The sequence below is a fragment of the Ictalurus punctatus genome, chromosome 15 (genome assembly GCF_001660625.3).
Source record: "Ictalurus punctatus breed USDA103 chromosome 15, Coco_2.0, whole genome shotgun sequence".
Classification (NCBI taxonomy): domain Eukaryota; kingdom Metazoa; phylum Chordata; class Actinopteri; order Siluriformes; family Ictaluridae; genus Ictalurus; species Ictalurus punctatus.
The window spans coordinates 16832239-16852362 of NC_030430.2; the positions used below are offsets into that span (position 1 = coordinate 16832239).

The 20124-nt window shown below is 35.9% G+C and overlaps 1 protein-coding gene across 2 annotated transcripts in view; it reads left to right on the forward strand.

Moving 5' to 3' along the window:
- Positions 1–20124, forward strand: part of slc2a1a (solute carrier family 2 member 1a) — a 34140-nt gene that overhangs the window by 2985 nt on the left and 11031 nt on the right. The window contains exons 1-2 of one of the 2 annotated variants that reach the window (XM_017488197.3): positions 12204–12660; positions 17978–18073. In XM_017488197.3, the coding sequence (XP_017343686.1) occupies positions 12643–12660; positions 17978–18073 (114 nt within the window). In that variant the 5' untranslated portion in view covers positions 12204–12642. Of the gene's footprint in view, positions 1–12203; positions 12661–17977; positions 18074–20124 lie in introns of those variants that run through there. The other variant, XM_017488196.3, reaches the window with a different exon arrangement.

Sequence of the window (20124 nt, forward strand, 5' to 3'; positions counted from 1 at the left end):
TACCTCAGTGAAAGATCTATTTAGAAAACATACATTTTAATACTGCACTGTAATACTACTATACATGGTTAAATATGGATTGAATGGTGTATAGAATTTGGGTGGGTGGGGGGGGGGGGGGGGGGGGACAGATTATGAGATTGTTACAGGCAGTGTTTGGGCTAGTTTTGACATGCAGATGCTGTCTCAAAGGACAACACCTGGAAAATGATACCTTGATATTATAAGCTTCTATCTCCCATTCAGTCTTAACCCAGTGAACCTTATAATGCTCATTATGTGCTAGATTTGCAGGGTTGGATGCAAAGTGTTTGGTTGATAGGAGTTGGATGGATACTTGATTTGTTGGCAGTGTGTTAAAGTTTATCCTTGGAAGGTTTGTACATACTGCTCTATCTGATAGCTTGGATATGGAAAAGATACAATCTATAGATTCTAAATAGAAATGTAGGAGGAATTACACTTTGAGAAAAAAAAGGGTACTAAGCTGTACCATTTTTTTGCCGCTTGTCGCTCAGTTGTACACTTTCTGGACCTTATCACCTATTTACCTATCTACTCTAAACAATAATTATTGTCCAATTATATGAAATATTTGCTCGAAAGAAGGTATGGGGTTGTACCCTTTTTTTTTTTTTTGCAGTTTTCTTACTCTACATTTCTGAAGTTATTGAAGGAAGTATTATTTTCTTGGCTTTTCATTATTATTAATATGTGTTGATACTCCAGCTGAGGTTATCACTTATGTAAAAGCAGAGCAATGTAATAAAATTAAATATGTTAATAATGGATATGGGCATGCCTTAAATACGTATGTTTTCTTTAGTTTTCTGGATTTGCTACAGCTTCAGCTTGGTCATTTTTGTATAGATTTTTTTTTTTTTTTCCTGATCTTTGTAGATGAGGTGTGCCACTGCACTTACTGAAACAAGCTAATTGGTAAGTCTTTGTTGTGCAGCCCTGTCAGTGACTCAGAAGGTCCATTATATGTATGTCAGCAGTGCTAACATGTGGACCCTTCGAAGCAAATAACACAGTAATTGATGTGTTGGGCAGATGGTAAGCAGAACATATTTAAAGCTCTTAGCAGAAGGCTTCTAACAAAACATTTCAAATGAAGTGTTCCTTCCCTGGTGTTACCAATATACAGTACAAATCATGCAAATAAGTATATTTAATGCACATGGGTATATGGGTAATGTACATAATGTACATGGGTACATGATTGTTCAGTAGAGCCTGTTGCTTTGCTGTCTTGTTCTGCCCCCTGAGCCATGACACGGCAGGAGTTTATTCACAGCTGTTTGCATTTAAGTGGCTCACTGCACATAAATCGAAAAAAAAAAGGCCAGCAAAGGATTGGGGTTAAACAGATGCACTTGTGCTAATACAATAAAGCTTGTCTCAGCTTCATCTTTCTCTCTCTCTCTGGAGACAGTTATCCTATATCTGTCCTTTAATCAGGGTCACAGCAAAGGCTCCTCAGAGATTACAGGCAAGACGATTACTTCTAACATGACAATTTTGGGAAAACAACATGACAGTGATTGATATTTGTGACTCTTGCTTTATTATTATTAGTTTTGTGGGTTAATACTGTGCTTTTTTAATTGTATGGATAACTGATTTTATTTCCACTACTGGGCTTACAGTGATCTGCTAGGTTTTCTGCTTCTGATCTTAGGTAATTAGTGCTTAATCTGGTGTATTAAAGCAAGAAAACAATCAATATGGGTAAGGGAATAACAAGCAGTTTACTTTTTGCAATTTAAACATGAAAAGGAGCGAGAGGGAGAGAGAGAGAGCAAGCAAACAAACACTTAATTGCCACTAAAATAGAAACTTCTACTCCAACTTCCTGTTTGTACTGTCGCATGCACTCCACTAAATATGAGCAAAGAAGGCTGTAGGAATTGTCTTTATTGTTTAACCTTTTGATCTTTTGTTAAAAAAAATTCCACAAAAATTCACTGCTCTCAGAGATATCAAACAATTGCAAACAAAACACAGGTTTATCAAAAAACCAAAGATCAAAAGTTTAAACAATAAAGACAATTTTTCACAGCCTTCTTTACTCATATTTACCAAAGGTGCCAATATTAGTGGAGGGCACTGTATATAACTTTAGCTTTAGCTTTCTTTAGATATAATATACCACAGTGCTGTTGCATTCTCAAATCTGATTGGTCAGAAGGTGTTGATGGTCAGTACTGCTCTGACAGTATTGCTGGCTGTAATTCATATTCATAATGTACTTGTTCTAATACATGATCAATTCTGCAATATTAACTCATGCACAGGGACTTGAATAACGGATTCAGCATATAATCCAAGGCTAATAAAAAAGGGAATGTGTTATTTAACAAAGAAAATTGTTGATATGGTGAACCTTTTCTGTAAGGAGACGTTTATTTAACATTCATGGAAGGAGTAACAATAACAGTCCAGATTATCTGTAACATGACAAACTGCACTTTTACGTTTTATTAACTTCAAGGTAGGGGGAACAAAGAGAGGCTTGAGAGATTGCTTATAGCTCAATATGGTTAATGAGTTTTATTTTTGCTATATAGTTCAAAAGTGGCAAATTGTTGTCATTGGAAAATCAACTTTGTGGTGGTAACAGTAACTCCACTTTACACTGGGCCACCTCACACCCCCCGTGAAATTTTCCTTTAACAGCACACCCTGTTCTGCTTTATTCCTTATTGAATCTCATATAGTCTCTCTGAAAGCATACAGCCAGGAGGTACTCTTGTAGAGAGGAACAGAATTTTCTGAAAGCAGGCCATTACAGCATGTTTTACACGTGTGCTTGCTGGAGCACATGGCCAGGGCACAGGTCAATTGTGTGGTCCTGGGAAAGCCACTAATTTGTTCTTGCTTGCATATGATTTAATATAGTGATAAAAACTTAATGGCTTTGGCTATGTATTAAACACTGAGTCGTTATACTGAGTCCATGGTGACAGACATATAATTGGCAAAATCTTTGGAACACTTTTTTAGTCAGTAGGTAATATTTTGATGAGACTAGTACATTTGTTAGCATCAGAAAACAGCAAACACAAAGACATCTCTAAAGATCATGGTGTGATATTTTGCCGTTTGTTTGGATTATGTTTGGAAATCTGAGACATTTCCCTAAAAAACAGCAATCCAATTTCCACTGGCTTGCATACATTTTTAAATGAACATTTAATGTGCTGTATTATATTTAAGTATATTAATCAAGTACAAAATCAAGTAACTCAGGCACTTATCAAAACTCTGACATTACTTTACAGAAATTGTTCGAGTTTCTAATATAAATTTTGTTTTAAACTTACTTAAAAGAATGAATTTGTGAGCTAGCTGATTTTATGGATGATTAAAATCATTAGAAAAATGTTTCTGGTAATTATGCTGGTTATGCTGCATTCGTTATCTTTGTTCATGTAAACTCTTATGTTATAGTACAACAGACTTTCTTTGTTTACTAGATATAGACAATGGGGTCCAAACATCTGAGACCACATTGAAAATGTGTCTTTTTTAAACAGATTAAACATATATCTTGAAACTTGTCTAAAACAAAAAAAAAAGGAAATGTGCAACATGTTGACTATTTAATACTTAAGATGTTGCACAATTTCTAGATGTCTATTTAAATGTAAGCAAATTTGTGATATTGACCATGTTAAATGAAAAAGTCGGATTTACCGTAAGTATTATCCCTTCCATTGAAGCACGTATTCAGACGATTCACGTCAATGGATTTGATTTAACATGGATCATCAGGTTTCACTCAAGTTATTGCTGATAATGTGATTTATAATGAAAACCTTTGTTTTAACTGAAAAAGAATGCCAAACAGAAGCATTTTCACTAGTGTGCTCTGACTTTTGAACCCCAATGTGTATTGACATAACATTGTATTGTAAATAATACAATTTATATATAAATAATTAAATAATATTGTATTGTAATATAATAATATCTAAAGTGTAATATAATACACATTAACATACAGAGTAAAAACTGTAACTAGTTGAAACTAGTTAGAGCAACTAAAACACATCTCAATTCAGTTACGTGACGTTGTTATCACTTATTTGTCCACTAGGGACAACATAACATATTTCATATTAAATATTCTATCATTTGCGTCACAGTTTTCCAAACCCAGTTCTCAGGGTTTTTGCACATTCCAAACAATATTACTCTATATCAGCTCACAAAACAACAACCAAGCATTTAAAAACACTAATTCCTCAGACCAGGGGCCTCTGTAGCAATATTCAAGCCCCTGGCAGGTTAATATAGTGGTTTTCAAAGTGCGGACCGCCAGGGGGCGCCGGGGGGTCCTCAACAATTTGATGTGAAAAATAAATCCGCACTCTCAGACAACCACACACACACACACACACACACACACACACACACACACACAATCCATTCCTAATATAATGTAATGTAAAGATGTAAGATGTAATTATTAATAAAAAGGGAGATATATTCAGAAGTCTGTATTTTTAATGTGTTTTAAAGACATCTTGCAAAAGGGGGGCCTCTGTCAAATGTTAATGCCATTTGGGGGGCCTTGCCCTGGAAAAGTTTGGGAACCCCTGGGTTAATACACTGGATCCCATCTACTGAGGGTAATTTATATTCATCTGGATGAATGATTCCCTAAAGTCCCATCAGGCATGTTGACTGCTTAGGGCTCCTGGAATCACCTCTTTACCACAGCCTGGTGTTGTTGGGATCAAAAATTAGAAATTTTAAAAATGTATATTGTGAATGGATGTAATAAATAGCTTGCATATAATTGCACAAATTTAGATAATGAGCTTCCTATTTGTACAGTTGGTTTCTGTTCATAAAATAAATGTGTACTAAATATATTTTACAGTTAAAGGGGTTCCTGGCAACAAAAAGTTTCTGAACCCCTAGTCTAAGAGACACAAGTTGGGAAATAAACATAAAGTTCCCAGGATTCATTCTAAATTCAAGGCTTGAGACAACACATGTATTTTAACACTTCCTTGTACCCTGTACTTGCAGCTGTATGTTAGCTAGCTGTCCATATGTAGAATGTTGCAGCCTCTGTCACTAAAGTTGTGTGATGATGGTCCACCAGGGGATGCTGAAGAGTGTCAGCAGCAAGTCCCCAGACTCATGGAGAGTCCTGCTCCTGTTTATGCTGCTCTGTGCTGCATCCTCCTTCCCAGCAGGATTCATAACAACAGTATTATTGTATATAAGCCAAATAAGGCACCCAGCCGCGTGTGTAGACAGGTCTCATTCACAATAGAGAAGCAGGAAGGTGCTCCTCCCTTACTACGTATGTCCTCTGTGAAACAGTTTACTTAGCCTGTAGTTCTTTTATTCATTCTTTATACATTCCAAGGCTTTCTGCGAAATTGCTCAGAATGAGGGACGTCAGCGTGACTTCTGCTATTTGAATTTTGTTCTCTTTTATGAACTTTTCCCTCTTTGATGAACTGCTCCCTCTCATCTCTCTAATCGTAATAGTGTTCTTCCCACGTTATTGTGTAGAAGTAGAACACATTTTTCATGCATGTCTGATGTAAAGGATTAGTGGTGTTAGTGGTCTTGGACTAAACGTCTTGTGATGTACGTCACACATACAATGCTTAACAACATCAGCAATGCTTCAGTAATCTCATTTATAGTATTAGCAGACTTAAAAGTCAGTGGATCCAGCTATATATTCAGTTGCTAACTTTATAGATTTTTTTCTTTCCCTCAAATATTTTAAAGTCCCCTCTAATATTCTAAGCACAAAAAACTAAAGTTGCTTCAATAATCTCTTTCTCTGTTTTTATCTCTTTCTCTCCTTGGTTATCAACCCTTCCTCTTGCTTTTCAATTCTCTCAGCGTCTTTCCCTGCTGCAGATGTATTATGTGAGTATCCAAAATGAGGAGGCCAGATAGATGCAGAATTAATTCTTAAAAAATAAAACACAAACCATGGGTTATTTATATAGAATAGAAATAGATATTTAGAGTTCCATTTTTACAGATTTTTGGTAGCATTTTGCTTAAGGGCAGTATTCAAAGGGCTACACAAAAACTTCAACCTTCATAAGCACCACATAACCACACACACACACACACACACACACACACACACACACACACACACGCAAACAGTCATGTGAAAAAATAAGTACACCCCATGGAAATTGTTGGCTTTTCTGACATATTCAGACAACAAACATTTGATCATCTTTTAAACAGTGCCTATTAATAAAGTTAGTATACTTGAACAAAACCACAAGGAAAATGAACGTTTTCAATCATTTATTCAACAGAAATATCAATAGATGTGATATTCTTCTGTGGAAAAAGTAAGTACACCCTTGACCTCAGAAGCTAGTATTGCAGCAGAAATAACTTCTTGTAGGCGTTTTGCATAATTGACCACTCATCCATGCAATATTCTTTCAGTTGCAAGATGTATGTTTTCTTGCATGTACTGCCCTTTTCAAATCCCCCACAACCAGGTTTGGGGAGTAACAAAATACGTGTAATGGCGTTACATGATCAGGATACAGAAAACTGGAAGCTGTAATTCATAATAGTTAAGTCAAAAAACAAAGTAACCAGATTACAGATACTATCAGGATTACAATTTTTTCATTTAAAACTAAAGAAATTAATCTTTTGACTTTTTATTAAGACAAATACAAACACTGACCATGTTTTTAAGCTCTAAAATAAGCTATAAATAAAAGTATTTTAGATCATATTGCTCTTCTCTTGACTTTATTTACATTTGTGACCTTGAAGTAATCCAAAAATAATCAGATTACATTACTTTCATATTGTGATACTTGAATCACATTACTGATGACATTTTTATGAAGTAATTTGTAACTGTAACGGAATACATTTTTTAAGTAACCCTCCCAACCCTGCCCACAACATTTCTATGGTATTAAAATTGGGTTTTGACTAGGCCATTCCATAACCCTTCATTTCTTCTGGCCACTCATTGGTGGATTTGCTAGTGTGCGTAGGATCATTATGCTGTTCAAAGGTCCTCTTTCCGTTCAACTTCAAGTTTTGGACAGATGGCCTCACATTATTTTCAACCAAACACTGCTGCTAACTGGAGATCAGTCTTTCACTTATTTCTAGCACTAGGACTTAATCCTATATTTTGTATTATTGTCTTGCTGCATAATCCAGTTGCACTTGAGTTTCAATTTACGGACTGAAGACTGGACATTCTCCATTAGGATTTTCTGGTAGAGAGCAGAATTTACGTTTCCCTCAATTACTGCAAATTGCCCAGGCCCTGAAGCAGCAAAGCATCCCCACACCATCACACTTCCACCACCATGCTTGACCAGTTTTTGTCCAGTGTCTTTCTGAGAGTTGACTCATGAACAGTTTATTGATGCAAGACAGGCCTGTAGATCCTTTGATGTTGTCCTTGGCTCTTTTGAGACTTCCTGGATGAGTAGTTGCTGTGCTCTTGGATGAATTTTGGAAGGTCGGCCTCTTCTGAGAAGGTTCACTAGGTCCTTTGGAGTCTCATAGCCTTTGACGTAGCTTTGTAACCCTTCACAGACTGATGTAGTTCAATCACCTTCTCCCTCACCATTTCTGGGATGATGTAAGACCTTTTAACCAACTTCAAGCTGTAGAAAAAGTTCAATTTGAATGATTTGATTGAACAGGGTTTTCAGTAATCAGACCTGGCTGTGTCTAGTCCAGCTGAACCCCATTATGAATTTTTATAGATTTGGGGAATTCGTAACTACGGGGGCAAATACATTTTCATACAGACCCAGTTGGTATTGGATAATGTTTTTAACTTAAAATAATATATAATATAAATAACACACACACACACACACACACACACACACACACACACACACACACACACACATTTTGTTTATGTTCAAAGGAAATTAATTTTTAGTAACATTTTGCAAGGGTTACATGAAACATTCATATTTGAATAGTCATTATTTCTCAGAATGGAGGTCAGAGGAAAAACACAACACTGCTATTATCATGTCATGACATTGCTATAGGTATTTATAAAAATGAAATACATAAATTGTATTTCAGTTTACCTACAGGCCAAAGAAAATATATTTAAAACTGTTATTACTGTATCATGACATTAAATTAAATGGGTTTAATCCAAACCTCAATAACTCAAAAACAAGTTAACTTATAAACAGCAAATGATGTCAGCTTGGACTTAATGTGTTCTGTCAGTGGAAAGTCCAGGAATAACAAGCTGTATATGTATCTATGTACAGCTCAATTCAATAGCGAAAATATTATTGTACATATAAATGAAATATTGAATGGCTACTTTATCTACATCCAGTTCATTTGTTAATTTGTCTGCACTTTTGTCCATATTGACTCCATTTGATGTCATTGCATATCAGCTGGCTATTAGGGGTGCCAGGATTCTCAAAGGCATATTGTAGATTTTGGAAATCAAAACATTTGTGCACAGCACAGTGAATTTGTTTCCCACACAAAGACTGAAAAAATTAAGATTCATCTTCTTTCCAATTCCCAAGCTTTTTGGTCTAGTTTCACAACTTTATGTGTGGAGATTTTGGGAGACTTGGCAACCCTGCTGGGAATGCTAAGCCAGTACCTAAACAGAGCAGCAGTGTTCTGCTCTCCATGACAGAGCTCATGCCCACTGCACAGAACCTTTCGGTCCAGGCTTCAGACTAATGCTTTGTGATGGGCTCATTGTCTATTTCACCTAGTTTGAAATGGAGACTGATGCCAAGTCTTAATTAGACCACTTGAATAAAGGAATGCCGGATTCTCCTAAGGGGAAACACAATGTCACTTTCTACATAGCTGTACTGGACCGCTCAGTCTGACAGTATCCCAATTCCAGTGCATGAAGAGCTTGATTAATCAACGTGAAGATGTCTTTTGCTATATGCCATGAACTTAAAAGCCTAGGTCAAAGAGACAAAAGAGATGGAGATGTGAGGGACTGGTGATGTGGTTTGATTTGAATGGTCACATTCTGATGACCCCATCCACTTTCCACTCAAACACTGATGTCTTTGTGTGCAACTGCCTCAGCTCTACATCCTAAAGACAAATATTTCTTTCATGAAGTGTCAACACTGAAGAGAAAATTTTTAACATTTTCAGGCCGAGCAGTGTGTAAAATAATTCATATTGGGTAAATTGTTATTCAGTATTTTGCCTGTTTCTTTATACTAATTTTTTTTATGGATTATTTAGCGAAGCCTATGTGACTATATGCTGCATCACATCACACCACATCTGCTGCATGTTCTTTTCAAAGGACAGTTCAGTTATTTCATCCTAGCGCAAAGCCAAAATGAGATGAGACAAGTTTACAGTTATATCAAGGTAAGCCAGTGTGGGGCATGCAGACAAGCACGTTCCAGGAGATGATGGCACTGGAGTCACATGACCATGCAGATTACTGAGTCACGTCCCACACTCATCCTTCACGAGTGTAAGGCAAGCTTCATGCATGTGGTGTATTTCTTCTTTTTTAGACACTAGACCTCTCATTTTCTCAAAAAAAAGGCCGCCATCTGATTTTAGTCACAGAGCAAACACTCTTGCTCTCTTAAAACAGATCATGACCTTTCCCCTTTAGACCTGGTTAGTGTTATTAACTCCTAGTGTTGACACCTAGGCATTGGCACAGTAATTGCAGCCATTGATAAGTTTAAAAATAGTTTGTGCTTTCAGGAAGAGATATTTGCTTGACACGGCAGTAGTTTAGAAACCTCATCTGCTCTGCTGGGAAATCACAGGATGTTTTATAGTCACATCAATCCATCTGGAAAACTTTGCATCTAGTGTGTGTGTGTGTGATTTTAAATTAAGAACACAGTTTATTTATTTATTTATTTATTTTAAAAATTTTGTTCCAAGGAATGTGGACGGTCTATCTACGTCTCTTCAATGTTTTCAAAAGCTACTCTTGAGATCATGTTGGATTGTAAATACTTTAAAAAAAAAAAGTTTCTGCAATATCCTGCTCCCAGATATTTGTCCACAGTGATTTAAGATAGCAATAAAGTCAGAAAGGCTTAGTAATACATACCTGTAAATGAAAAAATGGGTGCAATAAGACGGCTAAAGTATCAAAGGCAAGCTATAACAAGTTTGTATAAATTTTATGACTATCAGTGAAAACTAGTTATAGGTAATTATTAGAAATAATTACAAAATATGTATATTTATTATAAAATGATGTACAAACTGTTTTAAGAAATTCAACTGATCGAAAACAGGATATGTGATATAATCAAAACAAATCAAAGTTCAAATTACAGGTATATTTACAATTACTGCTACAGTGTGTGTGTGTGTGTGTCTGTGTGTGTGTGTGTGTGTGTGTGTGTGAGAGAGAGAGAGAGAGAGAGAGAGAGAGAGAGAGATCTGAAATCTCTTATATTATCTACTAATGACAAAGAAACAAGATATCATTATGAAAACAGGAGTGGTTGATTATTATTGATTATTATTACCATTCTGAGTGAGTGTAAATATTATCTGGAAAAGAAGGTTGAAATTCATAGTAAATCAGAATCTAAATCTTTTTTTAGGAACCACTGGTTCTTTGAATCACTGAACAATACCAGCCCCTTAATACCCACCCAGTCCACCCAGACTTTGATATATAAAGGTCTGTTTGTTTATATTGATTTTCAAAGAAAATTGATTTAATCATGCGGAACCAAAAGGGTTTTCCTCTCACTTTTGTTTGGCGAAGGTACATACGTATTTTCCTGTGTTATACAAAAGAACAAATCTTCTTTATTGATGTTTAGAATTTCACCGGATTCACCCCTGCCCCAGTGAACAAAGGTTTAGGATGTTATATTAGCATACTGTGACAATAGCATCTTCACAGCTACTCATTCAAAAACATTATATATTTTGAATATTAATCAAAGTGTACTTCAAGCTTCAATATCAAGACTTCACTAATTGGATATATGTGAGTTTTGTTCTTTCTTTTAAATTAGAATTTAGATAATTTTTTGCTAAAAGAGTTTTTAGTGTTTTAGGAAATGCACACACACACACACTGGTCACACACACACACACACACACACATACACACACACACACACACACACACACAAACTGTGCACTATAGAGTTTTGTTATCTAGGCTATTCCCATATTAGAAATCAATCAGAGTGATCACTGCTACTAGCTTTTATTGATTGCTCTTATTTTTAATCGTCACACAGTGGCATTCACAATGAAATGAAATCTGTCCTGAATGTTTCACACAGCCCCTTGAGACTTCAGCATTGAACAGTCTATTTTGGATGTTTCATTTTGAGTCTATAAAAAGATGTACAAAAATTTGAGATTAACCTATTTTCTGACTCATTGTTGACATAATGTTAATTCAGGTGGAATGAGCATGATAAGGCTGGAGTGACCTCTTTAATCTAATATGTAGCAAGAGATCTGATTAATCTGAGATTGCTAAAGTATGAGTGTTGCCTTTTTAGAGACTAGAAAAGAAAACTGCATTGTGAGTATCCTGACATGACCAATGATATGCTTATAAGTTCATAACAATGATTATAGAGATTTAGTGTGTCATGATCAATATTTTATAGCCTCTATAAAAGAAATTGGTGAAATAACATTTTTGGTAAGACGTAAAATGCATTTTTTTAGTTGCTGACCCATTTTGGCTTAAGATGGAAGATTATATATACCCACACAAACACACACAAACACCCCCCCCCCCCCCCCCCCACACACACACACACACATATATATATATATATATATATATATATATATATATATATATATATATATATATATATATATATATATATATATATATATTTCAAACCAGAACTGATTTTATGCACATCTGGCACTTAAACACCTGGTTATGATGTAAAAATAATTTTTAATGAAATATTTGCAACATAGAATGATAGCTGAGACCTAGCTTAATAAAAACACATATTTCAAAATAATGCTTAGTTATTTGTATAGATTTCTTAGTTTAACCCTATACAAAGTTTTAACTAATCTGATTGCTCTCTCTCTCTCTCTCTCTCTCTCTCTCTCTCTCTCTCTGTCTCACTCTCTCTCTCTCTCTTTGCCTATCTCATTTATTTTCTATAGTGAAATAATTACAATGTTTATATCTAAGATGCAAATATGGAAATATACCTCAGAAAGGACAATATAGCCTACTGGACGCGTCACCTGCGGAGAGTACGTGCAGCCAATCACCGCGCTCTCGATTGTCAACACCTCCCATCCATCCAATCACATCCCCAGACGACTAAAAGCCGGATCTCCTGCGCTTACAGTAATAAAGCACTGTACACATACTGCAAGTTTCATTCAGAAGCAACTCCTGAGAGAAGAAGAAACATTTCAAGATGACGATTGAAAAAAATTAATAATTAACGGATACTGATTATTACATTTCTTTATTTTGTTTATTTATTTATTTATTTATTTATATTTTTTTTTAGCGCCGGTTGCTTTCTGGTGATTTTATTCTAAAGAAGACAGATATAGGGACTTTTTGATCTTACAAACAAGAGAAAGAAAAGGAACCCTCGGTAGTTTTTTCCTGATAAACTCCTCACGATGGACTCGAACAGAAAGGTAGGTTCATAGTAAAGTAATGTTTCTCTCAATGTAAGTGATGCATCCATCTAGGAACTGCACTTTCTGCACACATCACCTTGTGTCAGTTAATGCCTGTCTGTTTATAACTAAAACTTACTACATCCTTGAACACGACAAATCACACTTAACTGTCATAATAATAATATATTAAAATAATAATAAATAAAATAAATAAATAATAATAAAACATACCCACGGTTTAAAATCATATGACTTTAAACATTACAGCTAATAGGTTTGTATACTTATCTTTGTTATAGACGAAATATTTTCCTATAATAGTCAATAATAGTCATAAACAAAACTTTGTTTTGCTGACATAATACAAAGTAATAAAAATATTTAGTAAATGAAGTAATGTAGTAATAAACAGCATTAAATAAAATAGTGGTACTAGTTTGTAATTTGAAAATATATGACAGTTTTTACATTTAAAATAATAATAATAATAATAATAATAATAATAATAATAATAATAATAATAATAATAAAAATAATAATTATTATTATTATTATTATTATTTTATACTTGAATACACTCCTTATTTATATTCCTCTAATATCCCACTATCGTTTTGTTTAGTTTCATAACAATCAGTGACAGACAGTGACTTTGGTGTTTGTGACATACGCTAAAATGAATGCATCACACATGTGGGTGTTTATTGTCACAGATATTGTTTAACTTTGTAATAATTGAGAAGATAAGATTCCTACAAAATCTGAAAATATTTGGGGATATAACTGCAGAGCATCAGGATTAAGGCATTGTGAAATATGTGATAATGCACTTAGGCCTCTTCATATCCATCTGATGGACCATTTACAGTTTGTTTCACTTCAAAGCTATTAGCCTATGTAAACCAAACAAATGTGTATTTAAATGTATATTTAATAACATATTCTTTGCATATCTTAATATTCTGGTATCAGCAGTGACAGAGATTGGGCAGTTCATTATGGGAATCAGAATTTATACGGCACATCTTTGGGCCAAAATACTGCAGCAACACTCAGTCTTGTTGCACATTTTCACATCATATATTTGCAATGTCAGTACAGTACTGCACTTCTACACTGCCCCTGACTGCAACAAGCATGAGAATCCTTTTATAATCTCAGAATTTTCAAGACTTTTGTGCTTCCCAGAGATCTTAAATTGAATATTTGAGTTCACTGTGTCCTTAAGGACAACTCAAGAGGTGTGTGCTGCTCTAGATTGTTTGGGGGAGAGGTAAAGCAATGGCAGATTTCAAGGCTGCATATGTCTGTCCCAGAGAGACCAAAGGGCCTTGGAGGCAGTACATTTAGAGAATGTGTGTGTGTGTGTGTGTGTGTGTGTGTGTGTGTGTGTGTGTGTGTGTGTGTGTGTGTGTGTGTTGGTGTGTCTGTGTGTGTGTGTGTGTGTGTGTGAGACCCCTCACCCCTCCTGATCATAAGCAGCTATTACAAAGAAACTGCATATTAGGGGCAGTGGTGGCTTGACAGTTAAGGCTCTGGGTTACTGATCAGAAGGTCGAGGTTCAAGCCTGAGCACCGCCAAACTGCTACTGTTGGGCCCTTCTCTGCTCCAGGGGTGGCATGATCATGGCAGATCCTGCGCTCTGACCCCAACATTCTGGGATATGTGAAGAAAAAATAATTTCACTTTGCTGTATTGTATATGTGACCAATGAAGACTCATCATATGATCTTTAACCTCTTCATATGATCTTCTCTGAGGTATAGAGGTCACAGTGTCCGTGCCCTGTATCAAAACTGTACCAGTTTTATCAGTGATTTAGTAACTGTAACATTCCAGTGAGGTTTTTATTTGGGCAAAAAGTACCAGCGTGTAAAGGATCAGTGTGTCTTCAAATGTTTATTTGAAGAAAGCAGAAGCACACCTAAAAACAAAGATGCATTCAGATGCACTTTCATAACACCATTTGTTTCATTTGTCATTTTTGGCCCAACCTGTGATTCTCTGACTGTTGACAACAATGGGGGGGGGGGGGGGGGGGGGGGGGGGGGGTAGCCTTAGTTTGTCCTCAAGATGCCTGTCCAGAGGAAGGTGTGTGTGTAAATTAGCAGCAGGTTTAAGTAGACAGAAACAAGATTACAGTGCTATTAAAAGGCTGCTCAGCTCTGGAGGATACCACTGCTGTAGGCTTTCTGTAATGGATTCTATGCTGCCTTCATATTTCTCATTGGTCCAGTCCATATGTGTTACTCCTATTAATGAATGCTTTACTACAGTCAGGGATTACTGCAGAATGTCACTCAGAATTGTTGTATTACCCTCCTGTCCTTTATGGAATTTATGGTATGGGTTTTGTGTGGGCCAAAATAACTAATTTCAATGTTTACAAAAAATGTAACAATACTTTATATAGTTTGTCTAACATAAAGTTTAATATGATTGCTGTAATTGAACTAATTCATTATTCATAATGTATTATAAATGTATTTATAATCAGCAGTTAGGTGGGATTTTTTGTCACTTTTCAAGAAAGCGTATAATGGTTTTATTCGCATTTTAACTACAGGGTACACATACGTCATCAGAACGCATATTATAATGTAATACAACTATACTGACTACAATGTTCTTTTGAAAAGATATTATAATTACGTATGTATTCTAACATCATGGTCATAACCTAAAGCTTTGTAAAGGGTTATGAATTTAACTATGACTAGTTATGAGCAATTATACAGGATATTGCCAGGAGCATGTTATTATGTACTGTATGCTATATGACATGTTACCAAAAATGAGTCATATTGCTGGTACATGAGAATGACCAAATGAAATAAAAGGCTTTAAAATGACCAATTTACATTCCAACCTGTATGCACACCTGACATCAACATAATCACCAAGCATTTGAAGATTATTTGGTGTCAGTTTTCATAATAATTATGTTGCTAGTAAGTTAGAAAAAGTTTTCCATGAACTCCGAAGAGATTGCCTGGTACATCAGTTGCTAAGTAATGAATAGAACATCTTGAATTTTTGCATATATTTTATATACTATAAGACTTATATAGCCACGAGGACTAATGACATGGAGAACATTGATTAGAGATTTCCAATCTTAATAACCCAACAGGCTATATTTAGACAGGAGTGTCATGTGGTGTAACCAAGTTGTCAGAGCTGTCAGTCACATCTGTGTTGGACACAATTTACTTGCTTTGAGTATGTTAAGCCCTCATCTTCAAAACATTGCATCAGGATCAGCTCGTATGTGTTATGTAAAGGCTTAGCATTGTCGGTGCAGGCCAGTGGGAGAATAATTAGTGTTCGCCTCAGCTGCTACGTACGTGCATGTTTGAGTTTAGCTGTTCCCAGATCCCAATAATAAGATTACATTTAGAGAGCCACAGGTTTGCCTCATTAACAGAGAAAGCCTTATTGATGAACATTACACAATCTTGTTTGAAAGCAAGACTGACCTGAGTGCCCTGTATTATCTTCTGTAGCCATGACAGTTTTGTGCTTAGTCATGCATTGTCAATCCGTTTCATTTCTACTGAACACATCAGATCTCAGAGCTCTTTTAGATTTTAGACTCGAGTCCAGTAATGAATGAACTCGGACTTGTCACACACTCGGGTAAATTTGTGACATTTCGGACTGGGAAAGTTTTCCGAGTACAGTCGAGTCAGCGTCATGTGTAACGTGAAAAGAAAGATAAAAAATAAATAACAACATAACAGTAAGATAACAAATTACTTAATGTCTCCCTTCCTGACCAGCGGCTTTCTGTGTGCGCATTTCAAGTGTGTGCCCCTGGTCACGTAGGGAGACATTCACTAATTTATCGTTCTCTTAATTTTATGTTGTTATTTATTTTTTATCCGCCTCATCGTGCAAGTACCAAATTGAAGTCTCTTTAGCAGCTTATTTCGCTTGTACGGTCAAATAAATACGCACACATCATGTCAAAATGTAGGTCTGGCCACGTATTCATGCAAACACAGTCGGTTATGTTTGAAGTGAATGTCAACAGTTGGGGGAAAATCGGAGGTGTGTCAATACAGTATACTGGATCTGTGCATTAGGTCTTAAAGTGACAGGAGTCTAATAAACCTGCTGCCGTCTGTGTCATTAATGTTAATCAAACTACAAATTTAAAGAGAAAATCACTCACTCACTCATTTGACTGAATAACTTTGGTAAGTTTAATAAGAATAACTGTATATGTCATACAGTGAAGTCTATTTTATTTTACATTTAATTGCTTTATTCAATTTCCATAGTATTTCTTACTTGAATACTACTGATAGACCTACCTGAGAAAACGCATCATTATTGGGAAATAAGATTGTAGTCATATCGCCCACCCCTAAACATTTGGTGAACCCCTTAGCATTTGGTGAACTCTACTCTGTACTCTCTCTCTCTCAGCCTATATAACTGTGGGGGAGAGACATCAAATAATTGAAATGTCAGCTCGAACTGAAGGACACAATATAGTGTGATACAATAACAAAACAGGTTTATTTGTATTTTCATACACTTATAATATAATTAAAGTTCCACATATGTCTCTATATCCCTTTTTTCCCCTTGAAACCATTTTTTATAGGAAACTAGTTGAGGTGCTAATGACATAAAATAAAAAATATTAAATGGCAAGATATGATAGTGGTATTTTGTTAAATTTATATTGCCATTGGTTTGTGAAGGTTAAAATATTCATTTAACTGCTCAGTGCTGAATTTACAATTGCAATTTCAAATCTTTTTTCAATTTAATTACTCGGCCGGGCTCGACTCACTCGGTCATTAAGGACTCAGACTTGAGTCCAACTCGGCCCCTTTTGGACTCGGACTCGATTGGTTAAGGACTTGGTCTCGACTCGAACTTGACAAAGGTGGACTCGGACCCAACACTAGGGGACACATTGTAAATGAAAGGAGTGGATAATCACAAACTTTTTTTTTAATTGAACTGATTATCCTGTCTGAATTTAAATGTGTCTGTCAGTAATTATAAGGACCCAGAAAAAAAATAATAAAGTCCATATTCATGCACTTTTTCCCCCCTCATTGGTTTTTACCAAACTCTTGCTAATACTGTACATGGATTATGACTCATTGTTTCCAATGGAAATTCAGCTAAGAGATTAACTACACTCAATCCAGTGGATATGTGCTTTGCTGTGCACAAACATGACTGTGTTCAAAGAATGTTCTGGCTTCTGTTGTGTGAAACCCTTTAAAACTGGTGAATGATTGAAATGCTTAATATGGTCATGTGTTTTGTATTAAAATACACTTTTCTTCCATTTTCTCTGTGCAGCATGTGACACCGCGGCTAATGATGGCTGTTGGGACAGCAGTAATCGGCTCCTTACAGTTTGGCTATAACACAGGTGTCATTAATGCACCTCAGCTGGTAAGCATGGCATATTTTCTTCAAACCTTCTGCAAAAGAAGTCCAAATCAAGGTAAAAAAATAATTTTGTGGCTCCTGAGTGTGGCAAAACACAAGTGTTGGTCATGATCGGTGGATGGCGAATTAGAATCCCAACGATGCAGCAGCCATCCGTGGCAGGGAGTAAAGGGAGCAAAATAGGCCATGATCCTCCATGGGCGGGAGGGATAGCATACTCTCCCTCTCCCTGTCAGTCACAGCAACACTAAACAATCGTGGTCATCTGTGGGCTCGTATATGCAGAAGAGGGCAGATAGCACTTTCCTCTGAGTGTGTTGATGTGACGCAGCATGAGCAGCTGTTCCAAAATATGCTGTTGGCTAGCTTCACATGTTGCAGAGAAAGCACGTTAGCCTTTACCCTTCCCAGCTGAAAGCTGTCATATGATAGAAAAGAGCTATTTTATTAGTGGGAATTGGCAGCTGACCAAATTGGTGGAGAAAATGGGTGGAAATAAATAACAAAACCAGAGAGCATTTAATATTTGGTTATCTTAAAAATGTACAACTTAACAGTTATCGTAAGAATCTGGATACGTTTTTTTTTTTTTTGCATAAAAGGTTTAAGCTATAAATTGTATTTTTCTATTGGCAGATACATTTGCTTATTTCAATGGTTTATGTGTAGATTGAATACGAATTATCTGCCAGCAGTTTAATACAATATGAGGTGTTAATTTTGTCTGCTTTAATATGCCTACTGAACATGGTTGAAACTGGTGAGTTGAAACAGATGTCTTTGAGGAGACCTTCCAGGACTGAAACTGTGCCCTCTAGTGTAGGCTGAATTTTAATTTCCTGTTAAAATAAGGCTATAATGATAGGCTTTAGCTGGAATGCTATTGAAAAAAGTGGGTTTATGAAGTCTGTATTATTTCACTAAAGGTCTCTGAAGTCAGCCTGATGTACAGATAATATTGTGGGAACACACCAAAGACAAATTCACTATATGTATTTTATATTACATACCCTTTTGATAAAACACAGAATGTCATAACTCCAGTTAAAGGTCATATAAATGGGGAAGATACACAATTCTGGTCAGATTTCGCTCAGTGTTGTTTAAAGGAAAATGAAAGAAAAGGTACAAATGTTATGAAATCTCTAAATCTAACATTAACCTCTTTTAATACAATCAAATAACTACAAGTGTGAGTCCATAATGGTCCTGGAAGAAAAAAAATTATAAGGATGTCGAAGATCTCAAAGAAGGATAACTTTATTGCAGCATCTGCTGAGAGGCAGTCTGTAATTTCTTACAGTCCCCCCTTTGATGCTCTTGGCCCAAAAGTGGCATCACATCCACCCCTTTATACAAATGACACTTTCCGCATTGGGCAGGTGCCCAGTGGCAGTGAAGCCCTGCCTTAGGTTGTCCTCCTCTGGCCACTGGAGAATCTTACCCATCATTGGGTCATCACCTCATGGACACTGGTTACTGATTCCTCCAATTAGTCAAAACTTTATCATAGGGTTTCTTTTATAATTTGGTACTATATAAACTGTTTCTTGGGTTAGGAAGAGAGGCATTCAAGAACCATCACAGCCAGCCGGAAAGTCCTATCATTGAGTTATCTGTAATTTGGCATCTCAATAAAGAATACATACCACATAACATAATGCATTGGCAAACAATTAGGAAGATACATATGCAAACAACTTTTTCAGGTTTAATTTGGGATATAACCTTCAAAACTGCTTTGTCAGAATCTTGTCCTTCTCTTCAATACCTTGTTGTGCTTTCTATCTTTCTTTTGCATCAATGACATTAGCATATTGTCTAGTTTTGGGTAACTCAAAATCAAATTCTGGGATATTTTCCACAAAACCTAGTTGTTCCTCTGGATTGAATGACCTTGTCTGTTGGGTACCATTTACATATTGAAAATGATCATTTCCTATAGACCATGTTGACTCTAGTCTAAAATAAAATAAGGTGAAATTTAGCAGGCAAAGTGTCTGGCTACACTTGACAAGGATAGAGAAGTGACAGAGAAGTGATCAAGAAGGGTC